This window comes from Aythya ferina (assembly GCF_964211825.1).
Source record: "Aythya ferina genome assembly, chromosome: 3".
In the NCBI taxonomy this organism is placed as follows: domain Eukaryota; kingdom Metazoa; phylum Chordata; class Aves; order Anseriformes; family Anatidae; genus Aythya; species Aythya ferina.
The window spans coordinates 115225942-115248303 of record NC_140298.1 but is presented as its reverse complement, the minus strand read 5'-3'; the positions used below and the strand labels follow the sequence as shown (position 1 = coordinate 115248303).

The 22362-nt window shown below is 38.4% G+C and overlaps 1 protein-coding gene across 1 annotated transcript in view; it reads left to right on the top strand.

Annotated features, from left to right (window-relative positions):
- Positions 1–22362, top strand: part of LOC311433260 (uncharacterized protein) — a gene marked incomplete at both ends in the record, with an annotated part of 55085 nt that overhangs the window by 5060 nt on the left and 27663 nt on the right. The window contains 8 exons of the mRNA XM_084512183.1: positions 37–156; positions 674–761; positions 2661–2806; positions 3978–4072; positions 4607–4695; positions 5368–5475; positions 8255–8390; positions 16853–16946. Of these exons, the coding sequence (XP_084368309.1) occupies positions 37–156; positions 674–761; positions 2661–2806; positions 3978–4072; positions 4607–4695; positions 5368–5475; positions 8255–8390; positions 16853–16946 (876 nt within the window). The remainder of the gene's footprint in view (positions 1–36; positions 157–673; positions 762–2660; positions 2807–3977; positions 4073–4606; positions 4696–5367; positions 5476–8254; positions 8391–16852; positions 16947–22362) is intronic.

Below are 22362 nucleotides of genomic sequence, written 5' to 3'. Positions count from 1 at the left end.
ATACATATATATATGGAACTTTTGCTTTCAATGTAGGTACCTGACGCTTTCCCTGCTTTGTTAACTACGAATGTTGATCAGCAAAAGCTAATTGTTGACAAACATAATACGCTCAGGAGAGGAGTAAACCCAACTGCCAGCAACATGTTGAGGATGGTAAGTTGTGTGCTGTAAATCTATCGTCACTGAGGAATGGACTGCGTGAGAGCTACAGAACTGTATAAAAGGTCAATTTATTTTATTTAGCAACAAATGCACCCTCCAAGCCTTTCCTAGGGACCTAGCACAGCAACCACCAGGAGAAATATAAAATTGCACAGATGGGAAAAAAAAAAAAAAAAAAAAAGAGTTGGAAGATTTTGTGGTGTATAAACAGTAACGTGTCTTTCTTTTGGAGGAGAAATAAAAGGGAGGAAAAGGAGGAGCCACAACATTGTTCATTCATTTCTGATATATTCTTTGTCATTCTTCACGGTTTCTAGTCAATTCCTGGGTGCACAGTAAATCCATTTCTACTCCCAGCACCACCACTCCTGCTAAAAATAGGGGTTTGCATACAATTTTCTGATTCAAAGTGTAGTTTCCAAGTTTTGTTCCTTCAAGAGGGGTTCATCAGTGCTTAATGCCTGAATGACTCAGATTTTCTTCTTATATTCTTTCTTCTTTTATGAAGGAATGGAACCTTGCAGCTGCAACTAACGCTCAAAACTGGGCAAATCAATGTTCTCTCAATCACAGTCCTCCAAGCCAAAGGAGAACCAGTAAGTAAAGAATGACTGCTCACTGAATGATGTCATATACAATATTAAAGTAAGCAATTTGGGAGCATGGGATTTCTAAATTAGCTGATATCAAAATGAAGCTGAAATAATTCATTTACTTATTCTCATCTTTGTAGATTCATATCTTCTGAGATATGACTACATACTGAGCTAAATATATGTTATAATTTTATAATAGCTTATAATATAATATATATTATAATGTAATTATTTCATGTACTTTTTTTGGTATAACTTTATTTTTATAATTGTGATTTCATAACATGGTGATGTGATTCACATTTCTAACTGAAAATGTCCACTAAGTATGTGACATAAACCAGAATTGGTCAGTGCATATTCCTGTACATTAAATGTAATCAAATGGAAAAAAAAAAATCTTCTAAGACATGGTTCATTCATCCTAATCTTTAGGATTTTATGGACTGAAACTTAAAGCTGTACATTTGTTTTCTAGATTTTTTTGCTCTAGATTTTGTTCAGAAAAAGCTTTTACCCAAAAAAGCTCTTACACTTTTTTGGTACAAGTATTTTTGGGTAAGTCCAATGGAAATTGTATGATATATTGTCACCAATTCATTTAGTTATCAAATTTGTGTTAAATTACCAGTCTCTGAGGAAAAAAAAAAAAAAAAAAAAAAAAAAAAAAAAAGCGTGTAAAATTTCTGATCTTGCATTTCCCACTAATTGCCTTCCTCAAGCACTACTTTCCTTATCAAACTTTTAAGTTGATGGAAAGCACTGAACAATTTTTGAGATTTTTATTTTTGTTTTAATTTATCTTTTAAATTATTTGACTAAGCATTTGAGATATCATTTACATTCAATATGTTTTTATTGGTGCATAGGACAAAAATAGATTTCTAGATGTAAATCTGTCCAGTAAGTAAGAAGAATTCAGTCCTTTTCTCATCTCAGTTGCATCAGTTTTACATGAGCATATCCAATTTTCTTCAGTGGCTGAAATAAACAAATAAATAAATAGTGAGAAAATATACACTTTCAGTATCTCCATTAGAAAGAAGAAAATCTTGATCCAATTTTCTGCCTAAACCAGCTTGCAAGGGCTGGATTTAACTGTCTGGGATGGACGGGGAAGAGAGTGAAGGTCCAAAACCTAAGGTGGTAAGGTGCATAGATACTAAGACAAGATTCAAAACTTTTAAGTCCCCTGGCACCTTGCTTCAACGTACAACTATCTGGGAGGCTCATGACACTCTGAAGTGTCATCAATGACACTTCAGTCATTGGATATTGAGGTTACAGCTACACCACATTAGCAATAGCTGTGATCACTGCCCAGTGTGGTATTTACTGCTGGCTTCTGTATAAAATGTGGACTGACCTTCAGTTCTCATGCTTTTTGTCTAGAAAAAAAAAATGAATCCAATGGTTCTTGCTAAAGTGAACCCCACATGAGAAGTTATGCATGTATAGGAAGGTTGGTCAGGGCACTAGACCTGAATAAAAACAATAGGCAAATACACATGACACAGTAGACACCTTAGTGTGTACCACAAGTAAAGTTTGAATTATTGTGATTTTCCCAAGATTACAGGACTGTGAACTGAATGATGATTAGAGATGCCACCTTCCAAATATTAAAAATACAGTCATGAATCTGTTATAGTGCACATTTGCATGTGTATCTACTGACACCTACAGGGTCTGTCAGCAATGAAAGTACCAGCCAAACAGGTTGGCCGTGCTTTAAATCAGCCAGATGACTTCAGAATTGACAAAAGGTGGTGTCATGGAACCAGAAAAAAATCCCTGCCATCCCTTCTGGAATGAAAGCTGCCAGGGATCTCACAGCAACTTTTACTTGTTCTCACATGTGCATGTTTTCTTCATTTCTCAGTACCTTTTTCTTTTCAGATGTAGATTGTGGTGAAAATCTCTACATGTCAACTGCCCCTTCCTCATGGTCAGATGCTATTCAGGCCTGGTACAATGAGGTGAAAGATTTCAAATATGGAGTAGGAGCAACAACAGAAGGTGCTGTGATTGGCCATTACACTCAGGTAGATGCAACCTCTTTATATTCTATGCTGAACAAATAAAAATCCATGTCAGCCAAGCAATATTTACCCTCTCATCATATTCAAATACAACAAGTACAATAGAGATACGAAAGTTACACCAACAAAAGACAGAATTTAAAAGGCTAAGTGTCATTTCAATTTTTTCTTAAAATATACTAGAAGTCGATGCTTTAGTTTAAATTGCTAGATTACACCAAATCCGGTTAAGTATTAAGTGAGTTCATGTGCAGCAAATGGACAATCTGGAATAGATTTACAGAAGGAGTTAAAATAGCTATAGCCATCAAAACCACCCCACTCCCCAGAAACCACGGCTGGGTGTCATGAGACGTGTCATGGTGCCCCCCACCCAGTCTACTCTGATGGCAGATATTGCGTAGTTTGTTCACTGAGAGAAAGCTCAGTAATTTTGATCTTTTAAAATTTGTAAATATTTGTTGTGCATTCTGCTCTACTGTTCTTCCTATATGGATTGGTATTCTGCCAACATCACCTTTGGTTTTGTTTCCCTTCAGCAAAGTCTCCAACCATGCGCACACTTAGTCACATATATGACATGACACACAACTATTTTTGCACACGGAGTAAAGATGCAAGTATTTCAAAACTTCAGGAAGATAAAATGGGAAAAAACATTTGTTTGTTTAACTTTTGTAAATTTCTCAGACACTGGAAGAATAGGGTTATTGAATTATCAGGAAGGATATATATATACTTATGCTATGATCTATGGAGTTCCATTACTTCAGAGAGTTCCCAGTTGGAAAGTGGCTTATGATAACTTCCTCTGTTCAACTACATATACAAAATTTTACACCATCTTTTGTGTTTACAGCATCTTTTTCAACAGTTGTAATTAAATGAAAATACACTACATCAAGACAGTTTAGCTTAAAACTTTATATATATATATGTATGTATATATGAGATAAAATTTTGTAATTATACCCAAAAATGTTATTTGATTGAGGGGTGAAAGCAGGTAAAAAGAAATGCTTTACCGACAAGTTGGGACTAATATTTACTATAAAGGTTAGATATAAAGAACTTAACTTGGTTGCAAATGTTTCTTTAATGCATAACTTACTTCAATTATTTTCAATTCTATTTGTTTTTCATTCTCCAATTATCTTTATTCTTATATCTGCAGGTGGTTTGGTACAAGTCTTACCAAATTGGATGTGCGGTTGCTTACTGTCCTAAAAGTACCTATCAGTACTTTTATGTGTGCCAGTACTGCCCTGCGTATGTATTGATTCTGCTACTGGAAGTTCTTATTATATTATCAAAATAAGACAGGACATAGGAAATTTGTAACACAATGCATCACTCACAGTGCAGGAACAGGTCTTAGGAACATAGTAAGAATATGGACAGAAACATACCTTTCAAAAGAATCCTCAAGCAAGTAAAAGCATAAAACATAATGCTGACACTGATTTTCAGATTAAATTTAATTTGCCCCAAACCCTAATTCTCATCATAGTAGATCACAGATAAATATTTTCCATATTCTCCTTGAAACATTGGTTCAGAAAGGCATAATGGTACCATAATACTATTTGGGGGGGAGGGGGAAGGATTTTAAGGCAGAATGAGGTTTTATAAACTTTGTCTAAAATTAATTTCCATATTCACATTCTAATATATATCAATAGCTTGACCTATAAATAAAGATTCAGCATATATTTATATATGTATGCATCCATATAATTAAGTTTTACTCTCAGATATGTTATAATCAGTTTATAGTTTATGTTAGTAATGGTTATGTTTCAGGGGGAATAGGGTAGATTTAATGAAGACACCCTACAAAGAAGGAAAACCCTGTGGTGACTGCCCTAATGCTTGTGACAACGGATTATGCAGTAAGTTTTAAGCATTTTAATTGTGACACAGGTAAAGTTGACACTCTAAAAAAAAAAAAAAAGATTATTTTACGCAAATGGGAAGTTTTAAAATGATTTGTTCAAATGTTAGGCCAAATGAAAAGCTATTAATCTCATGCTGTATAGGTTGCCATATTATTACTATTTATCATCTGTTTTATGGAAGAACAATTGCAGTCCCAGGCTTCCTCACATTAGGTGCTTTACCTATGTGGGACAACTTGTGGAGTGAAACCAAAAAAGGAGTCTGTGAGAAGGGTGGGCAAATGTTAAATGGTAGCTGGTTTTATGTACATTGGGATGCAGATACCCTCCACTTTTTGGACCCACAGGGGTATAGATATTCAAGATATTCATATGACCTTAATTAAAGATGACAATGTCTAGATCTCCATACGGAAGCTCTCACAAGTATTTCTTAGTGTAAGAAGATCTATTGACTGCAATGAGGTCAAAATAGCTTGTAAGTTCAAACCTTGAAAAGAGCTAGGAATACTGTAGGTGTGGTCAAAATCTTGGCTGCTGCTGTGGAGTAAACAGCAAAGAGGAAAAATGAGAGATTAAAGAAATATCAATGAAAAATTATTCTGAAAGGTAACACTGTAGATTTTTATGTCCAATTTGTGATTTTGTGTTTTTATTCATTTTCAGGCAACCCTTGCAAGTTTCAGGATCTTTATTCCAATTGTCCTCAATTGGAAAAAGATTATGGATGTGCCAATAACTTTGTTAAGCAGAACTGCCCAGCTTCTTGCCAATGCAAAACTGAAATAAAATAAAAAGCTCATCACTTCCCACACATCCATTTCCTTCATAACTTCTTTCACAAAAGCAAAGTATATCCTACATTCCCCATGCATGCAGAAAAACTGACTTCAGTACGGTGATACATATGAGGAAGAGCTACAGGCCAATGTTATATTCTATTCACATAATGCTCTGGAAGTGTAGTGGAGGTGTTAATTGAAATTTGGCATTTGGATATCAGACATATATAGTGATCAGCTTCTCACATCTTTGTTTTCCGAAAATGTTACTAAAGGAGCACTGTGTTCCATAAAGGTCCATGGTTTTTTATGTTCTTAGCATACTAATGGAACTAATCTTAACTTTATCAACATTTTCAATTTATGTATTGTAAACTGGACCAGAAGATAAATGACATTACCTGAAATATGTAATTCTCAAAGTAAGGTAAAATAAAACAAATTAGGAGAGCAGAGCAGCTTCCACTAATGCTATTCTGGTTTGTAATGTATTGTGTCTTTTGCTGACTTACTTTGTACTTTAAAAAAGTTACATCTATTACTTAAAAAAATATATATACATATATATATATATAGTTCATTATTATTAATGATCCTTTTTATAATGTAAGATTACACTTAGCATAAATACAGATAACCAAACCTGCTCTACAATCAGAAAGAGCAGCTCAATAAAATGGTTTAATTCACAAAAAGAAATTGTTGAAGGGGATGGTTCTTGTGTTTGAAAATTTTCCTTTTAATGACAAGTAAGCGTGTCCTCCAAAGTTATTTTTTGAATGACTGCTTTTGCTGTATCAATCATTAAATTGTTAATTTCTCACTCACCAATTTATTTTGGTTTTCATTCTTTTTTATTACCATGAAACACAGTTCACTTCCATCAACTTTTTGACTGTATGAAGTCTTGAAAGGAACTCAATTCTTTAGCAAAAAAAGCAGAAACCACTAATGTGAGAAACTGGAGTTTTCCTAGTCAAAAAGAGCAGTCAGACAAACAGCTTTTCTTCAGAATCTCTTTCAGAGAGAATGGATGCTTCTACAAATAACATGCAATACCTGCTTCTGTGACCTTTGGGAAGCAAGTGTTCTGCCGCAGAGTCAACAATAGGACTACGTGTTATTTTAGCCTTACCTTACAGCAGTTTCACCTTCCAATGCTCTCTTAATAAGGAAGCTCCTGTCATAATTAAGATTTCAAGTCCCAGAGATTTTGGCACAAGAATTTCAGCACACATTTCTGACTCACTGATTGTAGTGGCCATTTCAGTACGTATTTCTGACTCATTAATTTCAGTGGCATTTCTGCTAGTACTGAAAGGTGAGCTCTAAGTTCAAAGCCTGGTTTCACAATTCAAAGAGCTTATTGTTTTGTTGTTTCTTCTGATATTTTTTTTCCTCATTCATTTCCACCACTTTTTCACTCCATGTTGTACTGCCCTCTCATTTGGGTACCTCTCTACCAGCAAATTAAGCAATGCTGGGATATAGGTATGAGCACTGTACATGAGCGCCTGCACTCTCAAATTGTTAGCACAGATCCAAATAAAAATGATGACAATGCAATGTATAATCCAGTGGTTGTCATGGAATAGGGTAGACCAGTTACACCCCACTCAAAGTCAGTTTACTTTTAGTAGGGGGACTAGAGACCTATTCCCTTCTGTCTTAAGCCAAAACACAAGAAATGATTTCTTGGTCACTCATAACAGGAAATAAAAGTAGTGTAGTGAGGTAAAAATCAACCTTCATTCATCTCACCTCTGAGAGCCCATGGAACAAAAGGTCAATAAGCATAATTTAGATATCCAGGAAGATAATGGACCAAATTGTTTACCAGTCATTTTGTAGTCAGTAGAGTATAAAATACTAGCATAGCTTTGTCACAAGCTAATCTTGCCAACCAGTGCAACTTTCTTCTTTAACAAGGAATTAGATCTAGAGGAGGTTGTCTTGATGTTGGTAGCATGTTTGACAAACCCATAAAAGATCTTTACAAACTAGGGAGATGTGGTTCAAAATAACGTAATAAGACACAACACATACATGCTGTTGAACACACACAACTATGATGTTCCTGTAGAGGGAGCTGGGACCAAGACCTCTAGCCGCTGGGTGTCCTCACAGACTGACAATACTCAAATCAGGAGCTAATTACACAGTTCTCACAAGTAATGCCCACAACCTTTCCTAGCCTCAAGTCACAATCATGGCTTAAGAACACCCACAATATGGAAAACCTTCACCGAATTACTTCCTTGGGTACAAGAGAATCAGACCTACGTTCTCATTTACCATAAGCACATTTAAGGCATTCTTTAGGACAAAAATAAGCTCCAAGTTCCCAGATTCCATCCAAAACACATTAAGAGCCAGTTCTGTTCTATGAAATTTACCAGAATTTTAAACCATTACAGTTTGGTATAAAATAAATAAGTGGTACTTAAAGGAGGCAAAATCTGGAGAGGTAATACTAGTAGATAGATTAGTGATGGTATAAAAAAAAAAAAAAAAAACTAGGAGCAAGAAACCTATGACTTCCAGAGCTAGGATACAGAGACATTAATTTGTTTTTGTTTGGTGCTAGTAAAAGACTTAAAAGCCATTATAACAGATACATCATAATGATTGTGCGGCTGCGTGCATTGTCTCTGATCCTTGCAGCGACTACAGACTCCATGTCAGATCATGCCTTTCTCCTACCACACCCCATTCTTGGGGAGTTTCATCTTTCAAGGTGGCACCCTCAAAACCCTTCCTGTCTCTACAAGGGATCCAGAGCAGACAAGGAACTGCCATGGAAGGAGCAATGGAAAGGGGTTACATGTATTTCCCATCCTCTTCTTCACCTACTTCGGATAGAGTTCTCTGCCAGCATCTGGCTGCTCTAGGACAACAGTGCCTGAAGTATGCCCCATATCATAGACCTTTTTGGCTCATTGTGGACAAGTACACAGTTTAGAGAGTAAGACATATTCCAGCTACAACAAGTCTCTCACTTGTGCAATGGTGTAATGGACAGAAACTTATCATAGGCACAGTTCAGCTAAGCAGTATCCTGCATCCCACCATTACAAAAATAAAGTCCTTTAATGGCAGACAGGCTGAAAAATTCTGTGATTTTGCTCTCTCTATATATTTTGTATTCAACAGTCATAACATCCTTTTAGCACTGAAACAGAAACTTTAATGCCATTTTGAAAATGAATCATCCTTCATTATGATAATGTTAGATATTCTCAGAATGCACGTAGTCTTCTGAAAACTGCAAGATGAATATATTTTACAACCTTTCGTGCTGTAGGCCTTGATTCACTTATTTGTAGAATTTGAAGAAATGTTCTTGAAGCCTGCAAAGCAAAAACGTGCAGTAAGCCTTCAAATGTGTGCCTAAGCCTTGATTGATTTGACACTTTGAAGTGTTACAACATTTCAAAGGTGAGGATGCAAAACTGTGTTGAAATCATGTTATGTGCAGCAGGTTTGAAAAATCCCTCCCGAAACTGAGGACTGCCTCTCACTTAGACTCTCTTAGGCTGCATAATGCAACAATTCTTCCCCACATTCAAGAAAAAGATATTGTGCATGCATCAAAATAAAAATTGTTCTCCATGAAAGGTAGTTGAAACAAAGTATAAATTCATTGGAGTAAAATATGTCCAAGAAGAATCCCTATTTTTTAAATAATGCCTTCATCAAGGAGCTATCTTTCCATAACCTGGCAGGTGGCAGGAAAATAGTGTTTAACAACACATGCAATACATTTATGAGAAGTAAATTTTAGGTAAATGACAATGCACTCCAAAGACTGGCTAGACCTGTTATAACTTCCAAACTATATCAGGCATAATAAACAACAAGAGAAAAGAGACCCCACATTATCTTTTTCAAGACTATTTTCACATTAATAAGCTTTTATTTTTATTTCATTTTTCCTGCACCTCTTTATTTCTTTGCAACTAAAATCTAAGGAAAAAACTCCACACAGTACAACAAAGCTAGGAAATAGACAATCAAGTGGGCTTGATATAAGGAACGCTATATCTTTGAGAGCAGGCACAACAAAACAACATATCTCATAAAATTCTAAAATGTTGAAAACAGACTTCTGATAATGTAATGCCTTCAGTGCATTCCTTTCCGTGCTTTCTTCAGAGAAGAATAGAAAAATAGAGGAAACTATTTTTTTAATCTGCCTGACAGCTTTCAGCAAAGGATGGTCTTTCATGTATCACAAAGGCAAAAATGTACTTAATGCAAGAGACGCATCGTCATTGGATAATAAAGTTCACTAACCTTACTTTTTTAAAATATGCTAATGAAATTTAACATCCTGCACACTATTTTTAATATACCAAATTTTCCCTCTTTTTCAAAATAAACATAGTAATGTTTGAGTAAGGCAAGAAACGTAGGCTTTCCAGTCATTATCAACATCCTGCTAAGCAAGAATACATGAATGCATTGACCAAAATGCCGTAACTTCCATAGTATTCAAATACGGTCTTGAAGAAAATCCTATGTACTGAATGGAAGGACAGCTTTTTGAAATGCTTTCACAAGTAGCTGAAATTGCATGGTAGATAAAGCCTTCTGGTCCTCAATTAAATCTAACTCGATGATAACTATAAAGGGAGGCTACAGTGAGCTAACAAAGATTGTGAGTATAGCACCATAATGAAGTTGTATTTACAATTCTCAAACTTCTGATTTTGATCACTACGTTGGGGAAATGCATTGATTTTTAGTGCATTTTTGGCTGCAGTTTTGTAGGAACATGTAGATTTGGCTTAACCTTTTCTCACATACTCATGAAAACTCAAAAAAATTAATTGGAATCATCAGCTTACACAAGACAAAGAAATATCTATTTTTTATTTTTCCCATCCATTTTTTTCTTCCAGTTCTGATTTGTCCCTCCATACTGTTTGTCTTGATTTTACCTCATCATACAAAAAAATGGTTTTATCAAACAGATTTACTCTGAGCTCATCATCCTCTACATACCATGTTATATCTAGTGCCAAACTGTCCAGTCACGTTATGCATCAGCCACATTTTAAATTCTGCTCTGCAAGAGTAAAGACGTCATCAAAAAATAGAGTGCCCTTAAAAAAATCATGACTGTTGTATTTTGCAACTTAATCATCTGAGCAGAAACATGCCTTTTCCACCTATAAGGAGATAACCTTCATTAATTTCCTAACTAATAATTAGCCAAATACAAGCATTTAGATAAATTATATGCAATCAAAAATGAATATTGTTGTAACTCTTTCTATGCCATTCTCAGGTGGATTTCCTGACTGCTTATGTACCTGTCTGCTCTGCTGCATCAGTGTGCTGAACAAGCAAGAAAGAAAAACTTTAAAGAAAAGAGAAACAATCTAAAGATAGCTTTACACATTTTTAGATTAACATCTTACCATTTTACAGTCACATAAGAAAACAATGGGTGTGTACTCAGGCTTTTATCAGAGATCTTCAGTGACCTCAGCTGGCCCCAGAAATGCTGCAGAACCTGGTGTTTTACTTCCTGAGATCCCATCTTAGCACCTGCAGCCTTCTGTCTAGCACCCAGGTTCCCAGCATGCTATTTTAGGAGAGAGGTAAGTGTCTCCAAATTAGATGCAAATTGCAAACAAAGACTGAGTGAGGAGTGGCCTAGTTCAGTTTAAAAGGAAACAAGGTCTGACATGTTTTAATCTTGCCCCACCCTCTGTGTTTTGGCATGGGTAAGGGTTACAGATGCCCCTTGGCATGGCAGAGAGCAATCAGAGGTGGATAAGGCTATTTCCCCCAGGTATATATTACCCTCTGAAGCCTTTTGTTAGAATCCTTTTATCTGGTTCCTAGCCTCCTCACAAACGAGCACTTGCTATGTTAAGAATAAATGTCTTACCAACCTCTTTCAGACTCGAATGGTAGGGAGTGTCCCTTGATGTAAATATACTTATTACCCTGTCTATAATATACTTCAGCCCTATCTTCCTGGGTTTGACTTTTAGAAGCAGTGTTGTACCAAACAATTTCTGTCATTTTTCCTTAAATTTTGTTATTTCTGCTATACCGGATGTTTGAGGAGGTCAAGAATTGGGGAGCTGGTCTATGATAAAAAATACCCTATAAATATATGTATGTTTTTAATCTGGGTCAGCTCCTTAGCACAATTCAACATAAAGCTCAATATCAAGTCTTTTTTTTTTTTACAACTAAGGGGCTGCAAAGAGGCAGAAATTAGCTTTGTGGGAGAGAGGTGGTTAAAGTCATCTCACCTTTTCCTATCCCTATGCCCCCTGCCAAAGAGTCCTTCCCCATTTCTCTGCAGGCCCCTTTAGGCACTGGAAGGCCACTGTAAATTCTCCCCAGAGCCTTCTCCTCTCCAAGCTGAACGCCCCCGACTCCCTCAGCCTGTCATAGCTGTTAAGCTCTGATATTATGTCTTGCCTAGCTCATGGGTATTTTTTCAGATGTAATCTAGAATTTCTAGTCATTCAGTGCCCTTTGTAAGACAGAGGAAGTTAAGCCTTTCCTCAGTGGTCTTCTGCAATCCCACTCTGTAATGCCAATGTGGCTTCTGCCTTGGTTTCCCTCACATAGGAATCTCAGCCTTGCAACTAATTCAAGAAACAGAACTTAATGTACGTGGGTGGCTGTAGTTCTCAGGTTGATTTTCACTTGATGCTTCATGATGGAAAACCACTGTAGCTCTGGCTGCTTTGTCAGTTACCAAACCAGCAAAGTGATTTTGTTAGCAAGCACAATGCTGTCATGCAACTAGTAGGTACATGCAAAAGAAAAATTCATAAGATGACCTACTAAATAACACCATAAAAGCCATTGGTTTCCTGGGAACTAAAGTAAGACAGCTGTCTGATCTTTCCAGGGTGAAGTGTCAATATTGAGTTGGTAGGGATGCAATCGAAGGCTTACACTCTTCTCGAGGTACTTCTCAGGTACCTCTCAGTACCCTTCTCAGGGTACTTCTCGAGGTACTTCTCAGTATGAATAAAGACCTAAGCATATAAATATAAGGGGAAGATTATCCTATTCCTATTGCAACAGTCTTTCCAAATCAAATGTTCTTCAGAAATTGCTCATGTACATGCTCTTATCCTGTAATAAACATGAAGTAACAAAACCCACAATGAAAAAGAGACATATTGCCTCCTATTTTTTACTGGACACGCAAAGATCACACACCTGAGGAGTGACGGTGGGTAGTTATTCATTGCCAGCTTCGGCTTACCCTGGGTTGACTGGGTTCAGATACTTGCACACTCAGGACATAGACTTCTTTGTGTTCATTTTGTTTTGAATTTATCCTTTTAACTTTTCAATAGTCAATTTTCAATAACCCATGCTGAGATAATTCAGCAGAAAAAAATTCATTTTATTTGCTGGGTTAGTTTTTGTTTAGAGGGGATTACTCCTCTCCTCAAATCACAACCCCAAAAGTGGTACAAAACAGGATCTCAGGCAGTTGAAGGTATTTGATTTAGCTGTATCCTCTACCAGTCCTGTGCTGGTAGGATTAAGCACCCACTTTCACACAAAGACAAAAAAATTCCCAAGGAGCATGGAACAACTCAGAAAGAATTTGTTTCTAGTTTCAGTGTGCCTTAAGACCTGCAGCTTTAACTCTCTAATAAAATATAAAACTGGTCAAAAGAAACACTCGTTAGATTAAACCCTTCTACAACATTACTGCTAAGATTTTACTGCCGGGGGAACACATTACAGAGTCTGCCTTGTATTTATCTCTCAGTATATCAGAGGACTGTGTCAAAGGAAATGATAACTAAAAGATAAGTTAGTTTAAGACTGACAAGACCATTCTGTCTATGTAGCTTGAACAGTAACACACATGTTAACCAGCATCATTAACAAAATTGTGAATAGGAATTGCATGCCTGATGGCACTTCTGAGGAGCAGCCACAACCTAATGAGTGCCACGGGTCTTTGGTTATTGCCGTGTACTGCCAGTTACATCTGTGAAACAAGGTGAAGATAAAAGATAAAGAATAATAAAATAAGATGTCATTAATCAGCTTCTACAAAAGTAGCATATCAGTAGATAGCATTTAATAATGCATCGCCCCAAGCAGCTCAGTGTCTGAACCTGATCTCATCTTCTGCAAAAAGCATCTCCCTTGAGCCCAATCTGCCTTTGTTCACTTTGTGATCAGTAACATCGGACCTGCCTTACTGTTAGTGGGTGGTAGCAGAAGGCTCATTCTGCCACAGTAGATGCACTACCTTTTTGCTGGATTTAAGGAACTAACAACAAACACTTAGATTAACATATCCCCTGTTGAGCCATAGTATTGCCAGCTAGTCCACCCACTAGCAGTTAATAAGTAAGATTGTATGGGCTAGGTGCTGAAGACACCTGTAAGCTAAGATGCACCAAGCAGCATCTGGGTCAACCAATGCAAATGAGCTAACATATTAAAATGTCAGGAATATCAATATGGGGTGTGGGATCCATCTTGATTTACTTTAGACATCTGCAGCCAGTTTAGTCATGCTGAGGGTCTTTACTAGAAGAGTGAGAAATCACTAATTTTGTGGAACAGTTCGTAGGAAAATCAATATTTTTTTTTCTTAAACAGAGGTATCCCTACCATGTGATAGTCTGGATTGGCAAAGATCTGCACATAGGGCCTATGGGTGCTTTGCAGAATATATAGAAAAACTATGTGCTTCTGGAAAAGCAGCAGAAGGACAGACAGGACATTCTGGTGTATCAAAGTTAGCTCTAGATGTCTCTGAGTGAGACAGTGAATTCACAAACTCTGTATACACCTAAAAGCTCAGAAGGCTTCACTGAGAACATTGACAGAGCTTTCCATTAATTGTGATAGGAGATTAGATGCTCAGATCATATCCACGTATAGACACTTACAGTTCGGTATTTTAATCTGCAAACCAAATCCCATTCCACAAGGTCCAACAGAAAATCCTAGGACCTAGGTAACTTGCCTCCTGCCTTAGTTGTAGTTATAAGCCCTCTTCCAGTCCTTGAAGCAAAAACTTACCCATATTTTGAAGAACCCAGATTTTATTTGGACAAGGGAGAAGAGTGCTAGACCCTAGAAATTCATATTAATTCTGGGTAGTGCTCATACACTTTCCAGTAGGAAATCAGGCAAATCATGTTTTATAAACTTTCAGTTCCCTGCTCTGATATCCAATAGAAGGCAAACAAACTCTCCTGAATACATGACTAAGGCATACATAGCCCACAGTACGATGAACCATGGAATAATATACCTGAAAATGACTCATATTGTAATCCTGATATCCAGAAGATGTTTTAAACACCAATTCATGTAGGAACAAAACCAAGCAAAGAAAAAGCCTGCAATAAATAAATTCTAGTTGCTATCCTCACATTGTACATGCCCTTAAGCATACAAACTGACACAATAAGATACAGTAGTATAAGTAAGGCTTTGTAGTCCAGACACACCTGACTTAAACTACCTTGAGGATTCATATTCAGCCTTAATTCAGCCAAGTAACTGAGTGATATAGAAATATCCCCTATATAATTTGTATAGAATACAGTTATGAGAAGCTGTTGACTTGGAAAATGGTCAATGAATTTTGAATTGGATTACAAATTTTCAACACATGTACTAGGTTTACATGGCAAGGGCTTGGTGGCAGGGGGATTGAAAGGGTGGCCTCTGTAATCATAGCCCAGCAGCTGCCCCCATGTCAGGTTAGAGCCAGCTCAAGATGGTTCCAAAAGAGATCCACTGCTGGCCAGAGCCAAGGCATGAGTGATGCTGGTTGGGTCTCTGGGAGAACAGTTTTAAGAAAGAGAAAAAAACTGTTATGCTACAGTGGCTGGCAGAGAAAGGTGAGAAAATGTGGGAGAACCAGCCCTGTAACCCCCAAGCCCAGTACAGAAGGAGGGCTCCAGGCACACAGCAGTTCCCATGAGGCCTGTGGAGAGGCTCCTGGTGGAGCAGGTTGTCCCCCTGCAGCCCGTGGGTCCCACATGGAGCAGATCTCCACACTGCAGCCCATGGAGGAGTCCCCAGTGGAGCAGGTGGTTGTAGCCTGAGGAGGCTGCGGCCCGTGGAGAGCCCCCGCAGGAGCAGGGGGTCTGGGGGGGGAAGCTGCCGTCCACTGGGGACCTGTGCTGGAGCAGTTTGCTCCTGGGGGATGGAACCTGTGGTACGGAGCCACACTGGGGCAGTTCTTGAAGAGCTGCTGCCTGTGGACAGCCCCAAAGGCACAGTTCTGGAAGGACAGCACCCCATGTGAGGGACCCCACATGGAGCAGGAGCAGAGAGTGACCATGAAGGAGTGGTAGAGACAGAGTGCTATAGACTGACTGCAACCCTCATTCTCTGTTCCCCTGCACCACTGGTGGGGAGGACATAGAGTAGGGTAGATGGAGAAGGTGTTTTTAATTTCCTCACTGCTGTAGTCTGTTAATAATAAACAATAAATTACATTAATCTCCCTAGGCTATCTGTTTTGCTTGTGGCAATAATTGGTGAGTAATCTCCCCAACCTTATTTCAGCCCTTGAGCCCTTCTTTTCTTTCCAGCATACTTTCTTCTCCCCCTCATCTTTCGAGGAGGTGAGAGAGCAGTTGTGGTGGAGTTTAGTTGCCCATCAGGGTAAAACTACCACATCACATTTAGTTGTGTTTGTGATTTTGTGGACAAATTGCCTCTCCATAACTCATGAACAACAGCTTGTCCCCCTAGAAAGATTTAAATGATTTTCTTTCTAAGTGATCTGCTGAAAGATCCTGTTTATTAACGATAAACCCACCAATACATTTGTTTGCCTTTAATCAATTGGTAATAATCATAAACAGATGGTCACTACTGGAAAATGGTAATTCCTATACTGAAAACATAAGTCTATCTGCATTGCTTCCAATTTATATATAAATCTAATCACTTCCCAAATAATCCTTTGCCTCAGTAATCCCAGTTTTGATTGCTGAGAATTGCAGGATTTAAATTCAGACTGAAGATCCATTTTATTCACAAGGAAGAGGAAGAATCCAACAGCTAATACATAACAGCAACATAATGCAGTACAATTTAGTGCTGGAAGTTGAAATAAAAGGTATTATAGGTGGGATTCACCTGTTTTAGATGTTGTAAGGATGTGTAGGGACAAAATTAGAAAGGTTGAGATGAGATTGAGCTCATCTCGAGCTCAATCTGGCTACTGCTCTTAAAGACAACAGAAAATGTTTTTATAAATACATTAACACAAAAAGGAGGACTAAGGAGAATCTCCATCCTTTACTGGATGCTGGGGGAAACTTAGTAACAAGAGATAAGGAAAAAGCGGAGGTGCTTAATGCCTTCTTTGCCTCAATCTTTAGCTTCAAGAGCCATTGTTCTCTGGATACCCAGCACCCTGAGGTGGTGGAAGGGGATGGAAAGCAGGATGTGGTCCTCACAATTCACGAGGAAATGGTTGGTGACCTTCTATAGCACTTAGATGTAAGTTGAACGCAAGTTGATGGGGCCAGATGAGATCCACCTGAGGGTGCTGCAAGAACTGGTGGAAGAACTGCCCAGGCCATTTTCGATCATTTATCAGCAATCCTGGCTATCAGGGGAGGTCCCAGTCGACTGGCGGCTAGCAAATGTGATGCCCATCTACAAGAAGGGACAGAAGGTAGGCATGGGAAACTATAGGCTTGTTGGTTTGACCTCAGTGCCAGGAAAGCTCATGGAGCAGATTATCTTGAGTGTCATCACACAGCACTTGCAGGGCAACCAGGCAATAGGCCCAGTCAGCATGGGCTTATGAAAGGCAGGTCCTGCTTGAGAAACCTGATCTCCTTCTATGACAAAGTGATGCACTTGGTGGATGAAAGAAAGTCTGTGGATATGATCTACCTTGACTTCAGTAAGGCTTCTGATGCCATTTCCCACAGCATTCTCCTCAAGAAACTGGCTGCTTGTGGCTTGGACTGGCATACACTTTGTTGGGTTATAAACTGGCTGGGTAGACAGGCCCAAAGAATCATGGTGAATGGATTTAAATCCAGTTGGATGCCAGTCACTAGTGGAGTCCCCCAGGGCTCAGTACTGGGGCCAGTTCTCTTTAATATCTTTATCAATGATCCGGATGAGGTGATCAAGTGCACCCTCAGTAAGTTCGCAGATGACACCAAGTTAGGTGTGTGTGTCGATCTGCTCAAGGGTAGAAAGGCTCTGCAGGAGGATCTGGATAGGCTGGACTGATGGGCTGAGGCCAACCGTATGAAGTTCAACAAGGCCAAGTGCTGGGTCCTGCACCTGGGGTGCAACAACCTCATGCAGCTCTACAGGTGGGGAGATGAGTGGTTAGAAAGCTGCCTGGAGGAGAAGGACCTGGGAGTGGTGGTGGATAGTTGGCTGAATATGAGCCAGCAGTGTGCTCAGGTGTCCAAGAAGGCCAACAGCATCCTGGCTTGCATAAAAAACAGTGTGGCCAGCAGGGCTAGGGAAGTGATGAGAGACGTAGTATAAACAGTACCATTTATTCTCTTTCTGTTGTCAATGAAAAGCAAGGGAAGATGTCTAGAGGATGGCTTGTCTTCCTAAAAGAGAGGCTGATGACAGATATAATGAATCATACACTGAATGTGCCTCAATTCACCAGACAACCATGTTAGGGGACTAATTTTAGACAGCTAAAAGCAATTGCAATGAGTCTTCATCCTTGTAATCAATTAAGTTGTTTGTCATACAGACTATTCAGTCTCTCATGTGAAAGACACCTGGTGAAGAGCAAATTTTTCATGCCATTGCTTCTGGAAGGTGTGTTATATGCATCAACTGGGTTGGTGTACAGCTGTTTGAAGTCAGTGTTAGGGAAGCAACAGGTGTGTTTCAAAGACAAAACAGCAGTTGTGAAGCATGCCTGGATATTCCACAAGACTGATATGTGTAGTATTGCTCATTCTCATGAACAGGTGTTGTGTGACTCTGCAACTGAGAAACAATACTAGAAATAACACACACATTAAATACAGCACTCAGATCTATTGCAGGAATAGGTGATGTGTCATACCAGGGCTATGAGGGCAGTTTTATTAGTCAAGTAGCTGAACGATAAGTGAAGAGCTGCAATTTTGTGTTGCTTCTAACAGAGGAAACATGACACATCCTAATTATGCCTACAGACCCTATAGAGCTATGGAGCAGGTTTAGAGTTACCAAGCAGGCTCCAAAAGAGATATACTTGACGAGAAGAAGAATAAGCTGTGAGTAGGTTTTCTTCCAGGTGACTTTGCACTGCTATTTTCAATAAACATGAACTATTTCGTGTATCTCACACATTTACTACTGTCTAACACATATTTTAGAGAACCCCCACACAATCAATCACTGATATCATTCTACAGTGGGAAAAGTAAATGCTGTCTCTACAGAGAGCTAGAACACTGAAGACAGTATTTACTTCCTTAGAGCTCCCTCTTACATCCTTTCCTGAAACTGTTGGTTTCCTCAACATTCCTAGAGATATAAAATTGTAAATGACTTGATCTACATGATAACTTTTTAAAAAGCCTTCATGACATCAACACAGTCATTTAACTTTGCTACTCACCATCTTTTCTCAAACATCCGCTGTAACAAGAGATGAGGCGTATCCCTCAAGTGCTTCCATTACCTCTAAAGGCACTATTAAGGAGAAAAGCTCTGAAGCAGACAACTAGCTTCTGGAGCTGGATGAGAAGACTCTCACCTGAGAGAGTCTTCACCTAGATGATACTATCACCTAGATGATACTTTTTCAGGGACAGGTATTTACCATTGTCTGAAAACTCTGGAGATTTGGGTGGAGACTAGCTAAGAAAGGTGGCTCAAATGGCAGCAGGCTTGGCTATTAGTAGGTGTGTCCCCTGCAGGGAGTATAAGCGTTTGGCTGAAAAGCAAGAGACTGAATCAGGGAGATCCTGGCAGGCAGTTAAATGCAGAGAGATTTTCTGAAGTTAGTCCAGAGAAGTTTAAGAAAAACATGAGGATAATTAGCCATGAAACACTCTAGAGAAGTGAAAAGACCAATCCCAACAAATGACCTAGCTACAGATTGCCTACATTCAAGTCCTGAAAGCACAGAGGTCATCCCCCTCACCCTGAAGTGCAACAGTACAAGTTTGCAGGAGACTGAACCTGTCTTGATTGAAAAACAAATACATACTTCTATTTCATTCTTACACCTGTGTTAGCTCATCTTGGCTCTCCCTTGTTGTCTTAACAGGGACCAGGTTAAGACAACCTTAAGCAAACCCCACCACCTCTGTAATTCCACTTACTATTTGACAGAGGAAGGGAAAAGTGTTTACTTTTTTGGTTTAAGAGCTGCTGTGAGAATTCGTCACTTTTGATATAGTGCCAGAATGTTAACCATTTGATGTAGCATGCTTCCAGTCTCTGCTGATTCTGTTCTTATACATTTTGGTAAAATTATCAGAAGGGTTTATTTCTTCATTATTTTGCTTTTGCCAACTATTTCAGTAACTAGAGGATGAGACTACTTTTAACAAATCATCCCAGAGCAGAAGAGGCCAAGGGGAGGCCTCATGGTGGCCTGCAGCAGCTCCCTGACAAGGAGCGCTGTGCTCTGCTCTCTGGGGACAGTGACAGGACCTGAGGGAACGCCATGGAACTGGGACAGGGGAGGGTCAGGCTGGGGGTTGGTTGGGCTGCAGTGCACCAGAGGTGGTTGGGCACTGGGACAGGCTCCCCAGGGCAGTGGTCATGGCACCAAGCTGCCTGAGTTCAAGAAGCATTTGGACAATGCTCTCAGACATGGTCTGGTTTTGGGTGGTCCTGTGAGGAGACAGGAGCTGGACTCCATGATCCTTGTGTGTCCCTTCCAACTCAGGATATTCTGTGATTCTGTGAAATATTTAAGAGGTAGCTCCTTCTTTATAGAGCCTGTTAGGAAATGCATCTACATTTTGTATGCATAGATTTAAAAAATAATAATAATAATAATAATCCTCTAGTTTTTGCCAAAATTTTTCTTCTGAAAGCTTTGACATCCTTATGTATAAGCCTTAAAAAATATCCTTTCTCTTCTGTTATCAAAAAGCAGACTACTTATGAGTAATAAACATAAAATTGCTTAAAAAGTCCTTATAGTGGTAAACATTCCTTACAGTTCAGCTAAATAACAGGTTCTTCAATGTCTACAAATCTCACTGCAGATATTCGCTTTTGTTTTTTATTGATACAAATTCTTAAGCACCAAAACTCAATCCAAGCTGCATCAGCTCCAAAATAGATTTGATTTTATAATTACATGTATTCCCATACACTAATATAAAAACACTAAGCAACCAAGGGAATGGAATATTCCATAAAAATGCTAAAATCTGGTGCTCACCATGGTGACCCTTTCTCCTTGGTCACATAGACACAGATCTCTTCAATCCCAGGTTAAGCTCAGTCATATCCTTGCTGCATGCACTGTGTATAATATTATTGACTATTTATTTTACGTACACAAACCCAAAACATCTGTCATACTGCAGACTTGCAGTGCCCATCAGCTGGGCAGTGGGAGGGTAGCAGATAACACATAATATTGACAGATGTGTGACAGGGTGTCTCTGATCCTGCAATTTTCTGCTTGCCACATTTCAGCTAGAATTGTACAGCACATGCCAAACTGTGCAAATCTGCTCAATGTTGTTCAGAAATTTGATTTCATTAAAAATAGAGGAGTGCCCTCTGGTGGAAAAATGAACATGGGAAGCTGAACTCTCGGTGTTACTGAAAATTAGCATTTTCAGTAACAACTGAACATTGACAACTCCAAAACAATAACAACAATAACAACAACAATTCAGTTTGCTGATAAAACAAAAGAAACTGTAAGGTTCAGGCCTGTTCTTAGTTACACAAAGAGAAATTTTCACCTAGAAATAAGAGAGTTTACTAAAAAATGCCTCTGTTCAGGTAACCTGGAGAATATTATTGTTATTATTGTTGTTGTTGTTGTTATTAAATATTAATTTAGGTTTCATCTTCTTTACTACTTTAAGAAAAGTCTTGGGATAAAGCTTGCCTTGGTATACCAGGGATTCATATTTAATCTCCTGAAACTTAAAAATTAAGATGAAACTTGAAAAGATGACCTGCTTACCCAAGGTAACACACTTTATCCTGAATATATAATTTAGATGGGCTTGTAGAATATGGAGACCTGCATTAGATGACTAAATTTTCTCTACCAGTATGGGAGAGCTAGGCACAGCTAAAAGGGTATCCTTTATTGACAGTATACCACAAAAACTATTCTTGCAGCCAGGGGCTATCCTGACCCTCTCCATGGCTCTTTTTTTGAGTTTAGTGAACATCCTGTGTATGTATACATAATCATAAAGCAAAAAATAATCTCCTGTACTGGCAAAATTGGGATGGGAAACAGTCTGTGTCTCTTTAACGGGTGTAAATTCCTCACATTCAAGCAAGAATGGAAAATAAATAAATAAATAAATAAATAAATAAAATCTACCCACCACAACAGTAAATGCTGGTAGCTTAACCTTATGACAGAGAAATTTTTCACATCTAGCAGTATCCCTTTGTGTTCAAATTATATATATATATAAAGGTAATAGACATACATGCAGAGCTTAGTTTTCCACGATGCTGAATCTTTTGGCTTGAATATAAAAACTCCTGGGCTTAAAATTGGATGTATGCTTAAGTATTTTTCTGGATCACGGACCAATGATATCAACTGTTTGTGCTGTAAAAATTTTAGCCAAAAACTAGTTCAGTTATGCCAAGAAGTTTTGCACAGTTAAGATCCTTCCTTCAGTCTTAGTCATCATTATCATAGAAGAGCAAAGTACTCAAATGTGTGCTATCATAGAGTCAA